Source organism: Acipenser ruthenus, chromosome 23 (assembly GCF_902713425.1).
Source record: "Acipenser ruthenus chromosome 23, fAciRut3.2 maternal haplotype, whole genome shotgun sequence".
Taxonomy (NCBI): Eukaryota; Metazoa; Chordata; class Actinopteri; order Acipenseriformes; family Acipenseridae; genus Acipenser; species Acipenser ruthenus.
In genome coordinates this window covers 29364861-29376186 of record NC_081211.1, presented here as the reverse complement: position 1 = coordinate 29376186, position 11326 = coordinate 29364861, and the positions used below count along the sequence as shown (strand labels likewise).

The 11326-nt window shown below is 48.7% G+C and overlaps 1 protein-coding gene across 2 annotated transcripts in view; it reads right to left on the bottom strand.

The window, feature by feature from the left end:
* Window positions 1-713: 713 nt before the first annotated feature.
* Window positions 714-11326, bottom strand: part of LOC117413046 (slit homolog 3 protein-like) — a 101903-nt gene continuing 91290 nt past the window's right edge. The window contains exons 29-37 of one of the 2 annotated variants that reach the window (XM_058997193.1): window positions 9521-9547; window positions 9136-9229; window positions 8582-8719; window positions 7876-8116; window positions 6614-6744; window positions 3827-3981; window positions 3145-3415; window positions 2347-2432; window positions 714-1650 (exon numbers count right to left, since the gene is read on the bottom strand). In XM_058997193.1, the coding sequence (XP_058853176.1) occupies window positions 1409-1650; window positions 2347-2432; window positions 3145-3415; window positions 3827-3981; window positions 6614-6744; window positions 7876-8116; window positions 8582-8719; window positions 9136-9229; window positions 9521-9547 (1385 nt within the window). In that variant the 3' untranslated portion in view covers window positions 714-1408. The remainder of the gene's footprint in view (window positions 1651-2346; window positions 2433-3144; window positions 3416-3826; window positions 3982-6613; window positions 6745-7875; window positions 8117-8581; window positions 8720-9135; window positions 9230-9520; window positions 9548-11326) is intronic. The other variant, XM_058997194.1, reaches the window with a different exon arrangement.

The following is an 11326-nucleotide window of genomic DNA, read 5'->3' as shown; positions in this document are numbered from 1 at the left end:
CATGCTTACATGTACTTTACCATGCTTTCACTAAGCTTTACAATGCTTACATCTACTTTACCATGCTTACCTGTGCTTTACAATACCTCTCAGTGCTTTACAATGCTTACCTATACTTTACCACGCTTTCACTGTGCTTTACAATGCTTTCACTGTGATTTATCATAGCTCTCAGTGCTTTACCATGCTTACCTGTACTTTCACTGTGCTTTATTACACTTTGCTGTGCTTTTACTAGGGACACTTTTATAAGGGCAGGAACAAGTTTCTTGTTTGCTTTTAGTTTATGGGCATGACTGCCCCATATAAAAACAACTAGCAAATACACATTATCACACACAGAGTGAGTTTCCTCTCTGTTTAATTCAACACATCTCGCTCACACATTGATCTGAACACACAGAGTGAGTTTCCTCTCTGTTTAATTCAACACATCTCGCTCACACATTGATCTGAACACACAGAGTGAGTTTCCTCTCTGTTTAATTCAACACACCCGCTCACACATCGATCTGAACACAATTCCATCACATTCACCATGGTGACGGGGGTGCATTCAGTACTCCAGATTCCACGTGCAGCTCACTTCATCGCCTCCACATATTTCTCTCACTGTTTGTAGCAGTATCTGATTGTTACTTCCAGCTTTTCTTTTTCAAACCCTTTAGGGCGCACCCACGTACACGAACACATCACAATAAACAACATTGAGATGTTTACAACCCAGGAGAAATTTACTGGCAAGCACTGACAATTACATGGCAGTTTTTTTTTTTGTTTGTTTTATAATAAAAAGTACAGTCTTTGATACTGGATTTAAAAACGTGAACAGTCTTGAATGCTGGACACAAAACCGAGTGTGGTTTAAAACACAATTCACATCAAACATTAGTGTCCAGTTTGAATGGTATGTCCGGCCCGAGGCGTGAATCCAGGAGGTCAGTACCAGGAAGTTAAAAGTCCAGAAGTCCATTTCCATAGTTTGATGCCTTTGTTCCTCTCCCGCTGTATAGGTGACCTCCACAGTAAGGTCGCTTCAACCACATAAAATATTCATCTATTCAAGTCATGCAATACACCTTAGCAAATAATCCATAGGTTAGGTTATACATTTATATATATTTTTACACGTATATATAAATTTATATAATTTTAGAATTGTTAATCTCTTACAGTAAAAATAACTCCTTATATGACACAAATACCCAGTAATGCAAAACAATACTGAATTTTAAAAACAGTCTTTATGTAGATAAAAAACAAACAATTATAATCAAAAGTCCTGTAATAAAAATAAGTTCTATTTGTTTAGTTTTTTTTATTTTCATTTTTGTTTTTATTTTACAATATCTCTATTTCCACTCGGACGGGTCCCTTCCTGTGTGTGCGGAGGCTGGCTGCCGATTATTTATAACGGGCACTTTGAACAGCCACACTCCACTGGCCTCTCCAGCTCCTCGGTGAACGAGGACCCATCTGTGCACTGGAACATGATCTTCCGTCGCCTCGTCCTGGTGGGGGTGCAGCAGAGCCCCCCGCTGCAGGACCCCCTGCACTCCACCCGGGGCACCTTGATACTGGAGGTGCAGGACGTGTAGGTCTGCTGCTTCTTGACAAACTCGCGGATCATTTCACTCTGGCACGCCAGCTCTGCAACAGAGAGAGAGGATGTTTAATGATGCTGCCTGCGACCGGACAAGCCCAGGGATTCAGAGCTCTGATCTCAGACGACTGATGTATTTATTGAACTACCCATTGAGACCGAGGCCTCATTAACAAGGGCATCCTAACCAAGGCTGGGCTGGGACAGTACTTGGGTGAGGAGCCTCTAATTAGGTCCAATTGCACGTACTGCAGTGAGTAAGTAATTAGTACTGTAGGATCTAGCAGTCTACACTCTTTCACTCATTCACTGCCTACAAACCACTGCAATAAGGAGCAGTGGGCTGCAGTTTGAGGTAGAACTAAGAAGATCCTTCATCCGGAAGACAGACGCTTGGATGAGTGTCTTCTTCATCATGAGGGCTGGATTCAATGATTAAATTGTGCTGAAAATGGTGTAATCCCAGTTTAACAGGACGCGCAATATTTAACAGCACAAGGAGAATATAAACCAGGTGTTCAGTAATTACAGAAAGCGTGATCACAGCATTACGCAGCTGACCTCAGTAAGCTATGCAAGGCACCTGCATTCCTGTCCGGTTTTATTCTCTACTGTTTCCCTGTCAGCCTCACGATGAGCTGTATAAATGTGTGGGCCTTGCCCATCTCTTCGGAGGCTTCTCGGGATGCAGACCCTGCTGTATTGACCCGGATTGTGGCCTGAGGGTCAGGGCCTGTGCTTACCCGTGCAGGCTGCTCCGCTGTAGTTGGGCTGGCAGTGGCAGACGGGCTCTCCCAGGTCACTGAGCCGGCACTCCCCATGCACACACCTGCGATCAGAAAACACTGCCATGAGAACACTCGAGAACATCACTGGGAAGACATGACCTCATCCATCCAGCAGGTGGGAGTATTGCATTTATCCTACATAATTCAGCCTGCGAAACCTCCAACACAATCGTGCATTCTGAGATAAACCCCAGAAGTAACAAGCAGACAAGCAGCTTTTCAGATAAAACATAGAAACGTTTGGGATTTTGCCTTTAATAGTGGAGATCAAGGATGGAAATAAGACTCCTACTGCACAGCAGTGTCACCCAGTCCAGGTTTTACTACCAGCTTGATTAGCCCCAGTGTCTAGGTAACAAGCTCAGGTGTGTCTGATTAAACAACGGGAGCCTGACTTCCATCCCTGGAGATTGATATAAATGGTGGGAGATCTAAACTACACCATCGATTCAATCATTAAAAGAGGGGAACTTTATGAAAACCAGCCTCTCTAACAGCGTATGCAAGTCTCTTTGTAAAGTATGTCAAATGACTGCTTTTAATATGGAAACGGTGGTGCTATCAATCGAATAGACTCCAACGTATTTGAGTATGGTTGCCTTTCAGAGAGCGGCGGCTGTATACTGTACCTACGCTGGCGTTTGCTGATCTACAGTTTTCATAGGAGCTTCCCAGTCAGTTACAGGGTAAGAGGATGCTGTCTGAAAGCAGGACTGTTGGTCAGTGCTGGTAGAAAGGAGAGACTGTGCCTACCTGTAGCTTTGGCAGGGGTCACACAGCGGGCCGCTGCGTCCTGGAGGGCATTCGCAGGTCACCCCCACGCCCTCTCTGTGACTGCAGGACCCCTGCGCGCACACGCTGCAGAGGTGGCAGCCCAGCAGCACCCCCCCGCCCCCCCGCCGTGCCCCGCCCAGGTCCTGCAGGGCCCCGTTGAGACGCACGCTGTGAACGCAGCCGTCGAAACCAGTGGGGCCGCGATCCTGACCGTGCCTCAGCCCTGCCCCACCCAGCACACCCGGGATCCCTGAGGAGAGAGGAGGACAGGGGAGCCGTGAGAGAGGAGAGGGGAGCCGTGAGGAGAGTGGAGAGGGGAGCCGTGAGGAGAGAGGAGGACAGGGGAGCCGTGAGAGAGGAGAGAGGAGCCGTGAGGAGAGTGGAGAGGGGAGCCGTGAGGAGAGAGGAGAGGGGAGCCGTGAGGAGAGAGGAGAGGAGAGCCGTGAGGAGAGAGGAGAGGGGAGCCGTGAGGAGAGAGGAGAGGGGAGCCGTGAGGAGAGAGGAGAGGGGAGCCGTGAGGAGAGTGGAGAGGGGAGCCGTGAGGAGAGAGGAGGACAGGGGAGCCGTGATTAAGTAAAAAACTATGTGTGTAATATGTGCAATGGAAATTGTTTGGTCCTGTCCTGCCCAGACTGCAGTCAGTCCCAGTGCAGCGTCTCACCTCCGATGTAGAGCGGGGTGCTGGTGCTGAGGGAGGCCGGTCTCTGGAGCTTCCCCAGGCTCTTCGGGGTCCCCCTGTCCACAATCAGGCTCACCGCGTGGTTCTGGATCAGAAGCTCCACTGTGTGCAGCAGCCCGTCGTTCACAGACTCCACACTGCAGAGAGGGACACAAGGAGGGGGGGCTATTCTTTGTTTCTATATTAAAACTCATTGAGTCTCCTCCATCAGTTCAGCAGGTTAATAAACTCTCAATCTGAGTGTCTGCTCTGCTGCTGCTGCTGCTGCTGGGGTGACATCAGCCTGCCAGACAGCTAGAGACAGTGGCTTGGCTGAGAGCGAGCGAGCGAGTGGGCGGAGTCCCAGGGCCGTGATGCGAGCGTGGACACGCCCCTTCTCTCCTCAGCCTTAAAGAACCCCTGCCTCTGAAGCTAGTCCAAGCTAAACCAGATTGGCAGACGGATCTCTGATCCATCGGCAGAGCCATTTCTATATAACAGCTTCCTAGGAGCCCCACATCGTACTGTAGTTACCCTTAGAAAAGTTTACTACGGTATTTTTGCAGGGTGTTTTTGCAGTTTCCCTCATGTTACACTCTGCATTTACCAGAGTTTATCCTTTTTTGCCATGTTTATTAATATGCTTTACCATGCCTCGCTATTCTTTACTATGCTTATCTGTGCTTCACCAGGCTTTCACTGTGCTTTATTACACTTTGCTATTCTTTTACATGGTGGAACTTTAATAAGGGCAGTGACTCAGAGGAATGTGGAACAAAGCCTTCAGATACGTTGTATATACGTTGAACACCAATCCTTATCAATATCAATGACCAGGCGATCCTCAGTCAATGAAGGGGTTAAATCCGACAGTGCTGGTCCCTGCATGGTTTTCATTAGGGACTTATGTTTTCAGACAGGCTTTGCCATCCCCGCTCCCCCCACCCTCTGCTTTTATAAAATACATATACCTCCCGGGAAGCCCAGCTTTATTACTTTTTAATGGTATTTCAGTTCAGTGCCTGTCTGTAGTTTGGACAGCTGTCTTTCATTACAGGGTCCACTGATGTTACTGCCAATACAAGGGGGATAAAAGGGGAAAGCAATAAAAACAGATCGCTTACGATGATCTAAGATTTCGTTTGAATGAACCTGCAACAAGGTGCTAATGCTCAGCAGTCAGTGTGTTCTCATTAACTAGGCTCAGTCTCCAGGGAACCAGCCCAGCATGCACTGCTTGTGTCTGAACACCAGAGGGCAGCAAAGGGCCAACATAAGGAAAAAACAAGTTTGAACACGTTCCTTGGTATTGCCAGTTTTGGTCTTTGTCGATATTTTGTCAAATGGAGCATTCGAGAGCGAAAGGGTTTTCATTGTGTACACTGTGTGCATCCTGCAGCACTCAGTAACCATGAAAGAGTTTTCATTGTGTACAATGTAACTACATTTGCAGCCACCCGTTCCCCCCAGTTACACTCTCTCTCTATAATCTTTGAACACAGAACGTTACATTCACAGGATTTAAAACAGGAAGTTAGAAAGGAACACACTCAAACCCTGCGGGCCCAGCTCTCCAGTGCACGCATTCGTGATGCATTCGTTGTGTTTGTTTGGTTTGGGGAGGACGGGGAGGAGGGCAGGCGGACGTGTTGAACTGAAAGCCATTCTGACATTCTCCTTCAATTTCCTGAGCCTCTTTCATCTCCGCTGCCAATCCATTCAACTAATCAAGAGATTAGTGTGGCATTTCCGAAAGGGCAGCGTTTAACAGGGAGCAGGGAGACAGGCATTCATCTTATGCTAATGAGGCGTCACTGCAGAGGAAGGCCTGCAGAGGTCTCTCCTGTCAATGAGGATTTTAAACAGTCCCTGTTACAATCTGATAACCAAACATGACCCCTGCTCTGCGTGTTTATTAAAACCCTTCAGCAGCGCAGCCTTCTGTGTATCCTGCACTCCGCTGGAAAGAAATTCACTGGCCAGTTTGTTTGCATTCCCCAAAGACGACATGAAGCTGCATGAGCCCAAGCTGACTGCTGATTGGTAATCGTTCCAGACTGGAAACGGTCGGTATCCTTCAGATTCTTCACTGTTGACAGCTTCCCCTATATTTTCACAGATGCAGTCCAAATCAAAATGAGACCGCTTTGTTGCTAATCTCCTGGTTTTCTTGAAAGAATAGTTCCTATGAGAGGTAAGCAGCCAGGATAAGCGTCTGTGTGAAGGGTTAAACACTGAAGCAATCGGGCTCCTCTGTGACCGGACAGTAAGACGAGACTTCCCTGGACCGCTCTCCCGGAAACACAAAGCTGCACAACTAGCCTTGGAAAGCAGAAGGCGCTTTTCCATGGCTTGTGGCAGAATGATGGGCCGTATCACAGGCTGTGGTTTGTGTAATGTGGGCACTGGAACTGGATGTTTTCATGCTGGTGCTGTTATTGAGTCCCCTCTGTACACTCCCAGGGTTAGTTGCTGGGATTCAGGGAGTTCGTTCACAAGAGCAGATCTGCCAGCTGCAGAGCACTCCAGAAGAGGAGAAGCAGTGTGTCGTGATGGACTATCTACCCCCAGGCCTCACTCTCTCACACTTACAACTCTAGCAAATGTCACACTGCCTCCCTCCCAGTCCCACAGCTCTATCCACTAGACCACACTGTCTCCTAGTCCCTCAGCTCTAACCACTAGACCACACTGTCTCCCAGTCTCTCAGCTCTATCCACTAGACCACACTTGCACTCAGTGCCTCTGCTCTGATTGGCTGGTCACTGTGTGAATGGCAGACTGGCTCACCTGTACACGGTGGTGGGCGGGTAGTTGGCGATGTCATAGATGAGGCGGATGTGCCCCTGGTACAGCTCCAGTGCCAGCGGGTCGTTGTCCCCCTTGTAGAGCAGGATCCCGTTGTCTTTGTCTGTCGCCACCTGTAAGGGTGAAAGCCAGGACGAGGATGACTGCTGAACTGTCTCAAAATCTACTGGGTTGAGTCACTCTGGTGAGCGTACTGCTCAGAATGACATGGAAGCACAGCAGAGCCCACTTCATACCACACAACACAGGCAGCAATGCGCTGGATCAGCACAGCAGAGCCCACTTCATACCACACAACACAGGCAGCAATGCGCTGGATCAGCACAGCAGAGCCCACTTCATACCACAAAACACAGGCAGCAATGCGCTGGATCAGCACAGCAGAGCCCACTTCATACCACACAACACAGGCAGCAATGCGCTGGATCAGCACAGCAGAGCCCACTTCATACCACACAACACAGGCAGCAATGCGCTGGATCAGCACAGCAGAGCCCACTTCATACCACACAACACAGGCAGCAATGCGCTGGATCAGCACAGCAGAGCCCACTTCATACCACACAACACAGGCAGCAATGCGCTGGATCAGCACAGCAGAGCCCACTTCATACCACACAACACAGGCAGCAATGCGCTGGATCAGCACAGCAGAGCCCACTTCATACCACACAACTTCAGTGCGGGGGCAGGTTACTGCAGCTCACCCAGAGCAATGAACCCCACTTCAGTGCAGGGGGCAGGTTACTGCAGCTCACCCAGAGAGGCTCAACTAAAGCCCACCTTCACTATAGCTTTACGATTACATATATGTGTTTCTCAGTTCTATGCATTTAGAAACCCTTTTCATTTACGTTAAAACAGACTGCGGTTCCTTGAACTATAGCGGAGAACAATTGTCCTTACCAGTATCATTACTATCCTTTAACTACAGCCCTTATCCGTATCAGTATTGTTTCGCAGCGGGGGATCGGTTACTGGGAATGTGGAGTCAGCACATCCTGCCCTCAAGGATGTCACTTCCCAGCCGCTGCGCTCCTGACAATAACACCACTGGGGTCTCCCTGCCCGCCCGCCTGCCCGCTCTCTCCAGGCGTCAAGGCTTCTCATCAGCCTGTCAGGAGCGAGGCGGCTCTGGAAACCTGAGCTTAGCCCCCAATTCATGAATAAAGACCTAAACGACATGGGATGTGGTCCCTCATTGTCAATGGCTCCCCTCACTCTCTGATTCCTCCTCTCTGTACCTGCAGTGAGATGTTGGTGCTCTGCTGGCCCCTGGCCACTGGCAGCTCCACGTACGACTCCTTGCCCAGGAAGTGGACGGTGACGATCTGGTGGCACTTGTTCCCGTAGAAGCCAGGCAGGCAGCGGCACACAGGCTCTCCAGACACCATGAGGCACTGCGCTCCGTTCTGACAGTCGAAGTGATCGCACGGGCTGGTCTGGAGCAGGACCATGGGGGGAGGGTTCTCACAGAACAGACCACTGCAACAGAAGAAGCAAGAGCTCTGGTGAAATAAAGGACCCCTCACCGGTACTCAGTGCTGCAGTTACACAGAGGACTGGATTCACAAGGCTCGTTACTCCACGTGGACATTGTCAGCACAGTGTTTTAAGAAAGGAAAAGGCACCCAATAAACAAACCAGAAATAAATAACTGAAGGTAGGGGCTTGTACGGACTACAAACTGTGTCGGACACACCTCAGCTGGTTCATTTTGTGCTGCTTTCAAAAGAGAGTAGTTGAACATTTAAACTCCAAGTGAATTCTCACTTCCAATCCCTTCACTGAAGTGGGACGGTCCTGCTGTCTGGCTGTAAAGGAACTGCACTGCTCTGCTCTGCTCATAACTGGGCTTGATAGACCCTGGGAATGTTTGATTTGGAGAACAGCTCTGACTCACAGCTTGCTTAGCATTTCAACAGCAAGACAGGAAGCTGTCTCGGTTACCTGAACCCGTCCGGGCAGACGCAGGTGTAACCGTTGATGGCGTCGACGCACTGTGCGCCGTGGCGGCACTTGTTCTCGAGGCAGTCGTCGTAATCCTTTTCACAGAGCTCGCCGATGTACCCCGGGAGACATTCGCACCTGTAACAGGAAGAGAGACAGCACTGTGAGGTTACAGAATACAAGGCCTGGCAGAAACAAGTGAAATACTGTGTGGGTGTGAGCGATCTGTAAGGCTGAGGTTAAACCTGGGTCACTGGGAGATACCCATGGGGTGCCCAAACCTATTGACACATCTGAATACATACAACTAGACTTGAAACTACACAGCTACAGTAAATATGGGAAAGAATGAAGTGCTGGGGTTTTTAAGGAAAAACTGGGTTTTAAGGAAGCAGCACCATTCATCGGAACCCCAGGAATCGCCACACCTGTGTTCTTTAAGAATTCCTTGGAGTTTTCCCCTTTCCAGTATTCTTCCCAAAACAAGGCGGCTGACTACAAAGCTGCCACTACGTTTCCTCTATGGTAAGGTCTTTTAATGGTCCCACACTCACCGATATCCCTTGGAGAGAGCGAGGCACTTGGAGTCGTGCTGACAGGGGTTCAGTCCTGAAGCACAGGGATCGATCACCTCCTCACAGAGCTCACCTATCACACATGAAACAAGCACAGAGTCAGCCATCTACACTACTCACGCACAGAGCTAGCCCGGACTACAGTGTGCCCACGTTCGACACACGAACCAGTACAGCTTGGCGTCTGGCCATGGCATTGGCAATCAGGAATCAGCTCAGATAATCAGGCACGTTGCGAGATTAGGGTGTTTTGTGTGAACGAGAATGGGGATGACTAGCCTCTCTCAAGGCAAAAGCATCACGGTTTGACAACAATGTGTCGTTTCCTGCGAGGGCGAGGAAGTTTACCAAAAAAGAGACTGACCTTTTCTTACCGGGTTAGTGCTGGCAGCTTGTAAAGAAAAGAAGCAGAGAAAAACCTTTTAAAACGTTGCACAAGTCAGCAAGCTTGCCCCACTACTGGTGATCATCCAGCCTCTGAGAGCCCTGCTCGTCTCTCCTCCTCACCCTCTAACACTCAGGGCTGAAGCAATGGTTCGGTTTCAAGGGGCACAGCAATGCTACCACAGGGGGAACTACTGCATTTCGACAAGCCAGTGGAACCACAAAGGTACCAATACACACTGGCAACCCTTTGCAGTACCAGTGCTCCACATTAGCACCATCACAGCATCAATCACCATGTGTGTTCAGAATCCTTTGTGCCGATGAGGATGTGGATCTGCTAGGGCAGGGGTTCCAGTCCAGGACTTCATTCTAATCAAGTCCTAATTAAGTTAAGTGACCATTACCCAGTTCAATGAACTACTTTGGGACATGGTTGGAAATAATATCTGGACTGGATTTGCCCGGGTTGGGAAGCACTGTGCTGTGGTTTATTCATGTCAGCGCAGCACACTGGTATCTGTTTTATGGTTTTTATTATTTTCATTTTTCTGTGCTTATTTTTAGCTATTTTCGTGTTTTATGTAAATGTTTTTTTTTTTTTTGGGGGGCTTCGGATTTTTATATACTGTATGAAATTTGTGTTTTCGGTTACTTTTCAAAATTATAATGCTATCTCAACGGGAAGTTTTCTGAAGGGCTGAAGGGGTGCAGAGGAGAGCTATTCTCATGAAGCTGAACAAACCCCCCCCCCCCCACCCCCTCCTGCAGCCCCGTCCTCCTGTAGGTTTACAGAGCAAATTAGGAGGGGAGGCCGTGTGGGGAGGCCAGGGACTTTCCCTGATTGCTCTATCCGCAAACGGGGCGCTGCAGAAGGGAGGCCTATTCTCTTTTTAACAAGCAAACGAAACAAAAAAAACCACACAGACTAGGGAGAATAACACCAGTTAGTTTAAGAGAACCATGAGTGTGGTTTTGTTGCTGGACTCTTGCCCTGCCTGGGCTCCTGTGCACAGAGCGTCTCTGTGTGGTGCTCTGCCACTGCTTCCTGCTGTGCGAGGGGGTCTGGCTCGCTTCCATGTGCCAGCATTAGCCGCAGTTGGCCACAGGCCTTCTCTTTCTCTCGCGCCAGCTCTTTTTGTCTGGTCTTTTAAAAGACTAAAGAGGCTAGAACTAAAAATGTCAGGGTTGCAATTAGGCATACAGTCTTAATGACAGGGTATGGACTGAACTCTCTCTCGCTCTCTCAGCAAGGGCACCGCCCCCCTTCTGTGGCTGACTCAGGCTTTGTTTCAGCCTCTCGGCACCGGGGGAGGATCAGGGTGTTTGTGTCATCCGGGGTGAAATTATTCATGTCGCCAGCCACAAAAAAGGGTTATATATACACAGTTTAAAACATAAGCCCAAAACTGTCCAGTCTGCATTTTGAAATGGAGAGTACATTCATTGAATTTGGTTACAGACAGTGGCGTTGCCAGAATCTTGCATCTCCCTTCAGACTCAATAAACTTCCCTACTGAGAAATGGTTTGGCTTCCCAATTCAGTGTATATTTTATTATTTCACAATGTTTAATTCTGTGTGGTTTTCTCTTCCTGTTTCTGCCAAGATCCTTATAAATGAGACTTACTGACTTTTCTCTTTTTATCTTTCAAACCCTAAGTCTGTACACAGGACAGCTATGCATGGCTTTTACAATGCCTGTGCTTTATCATGATTGAACTACTATTGCACTCTGCTTTATCACTCTCCATTGGGTTCCCACTGCAGTAAAAGCAGCACAGGGA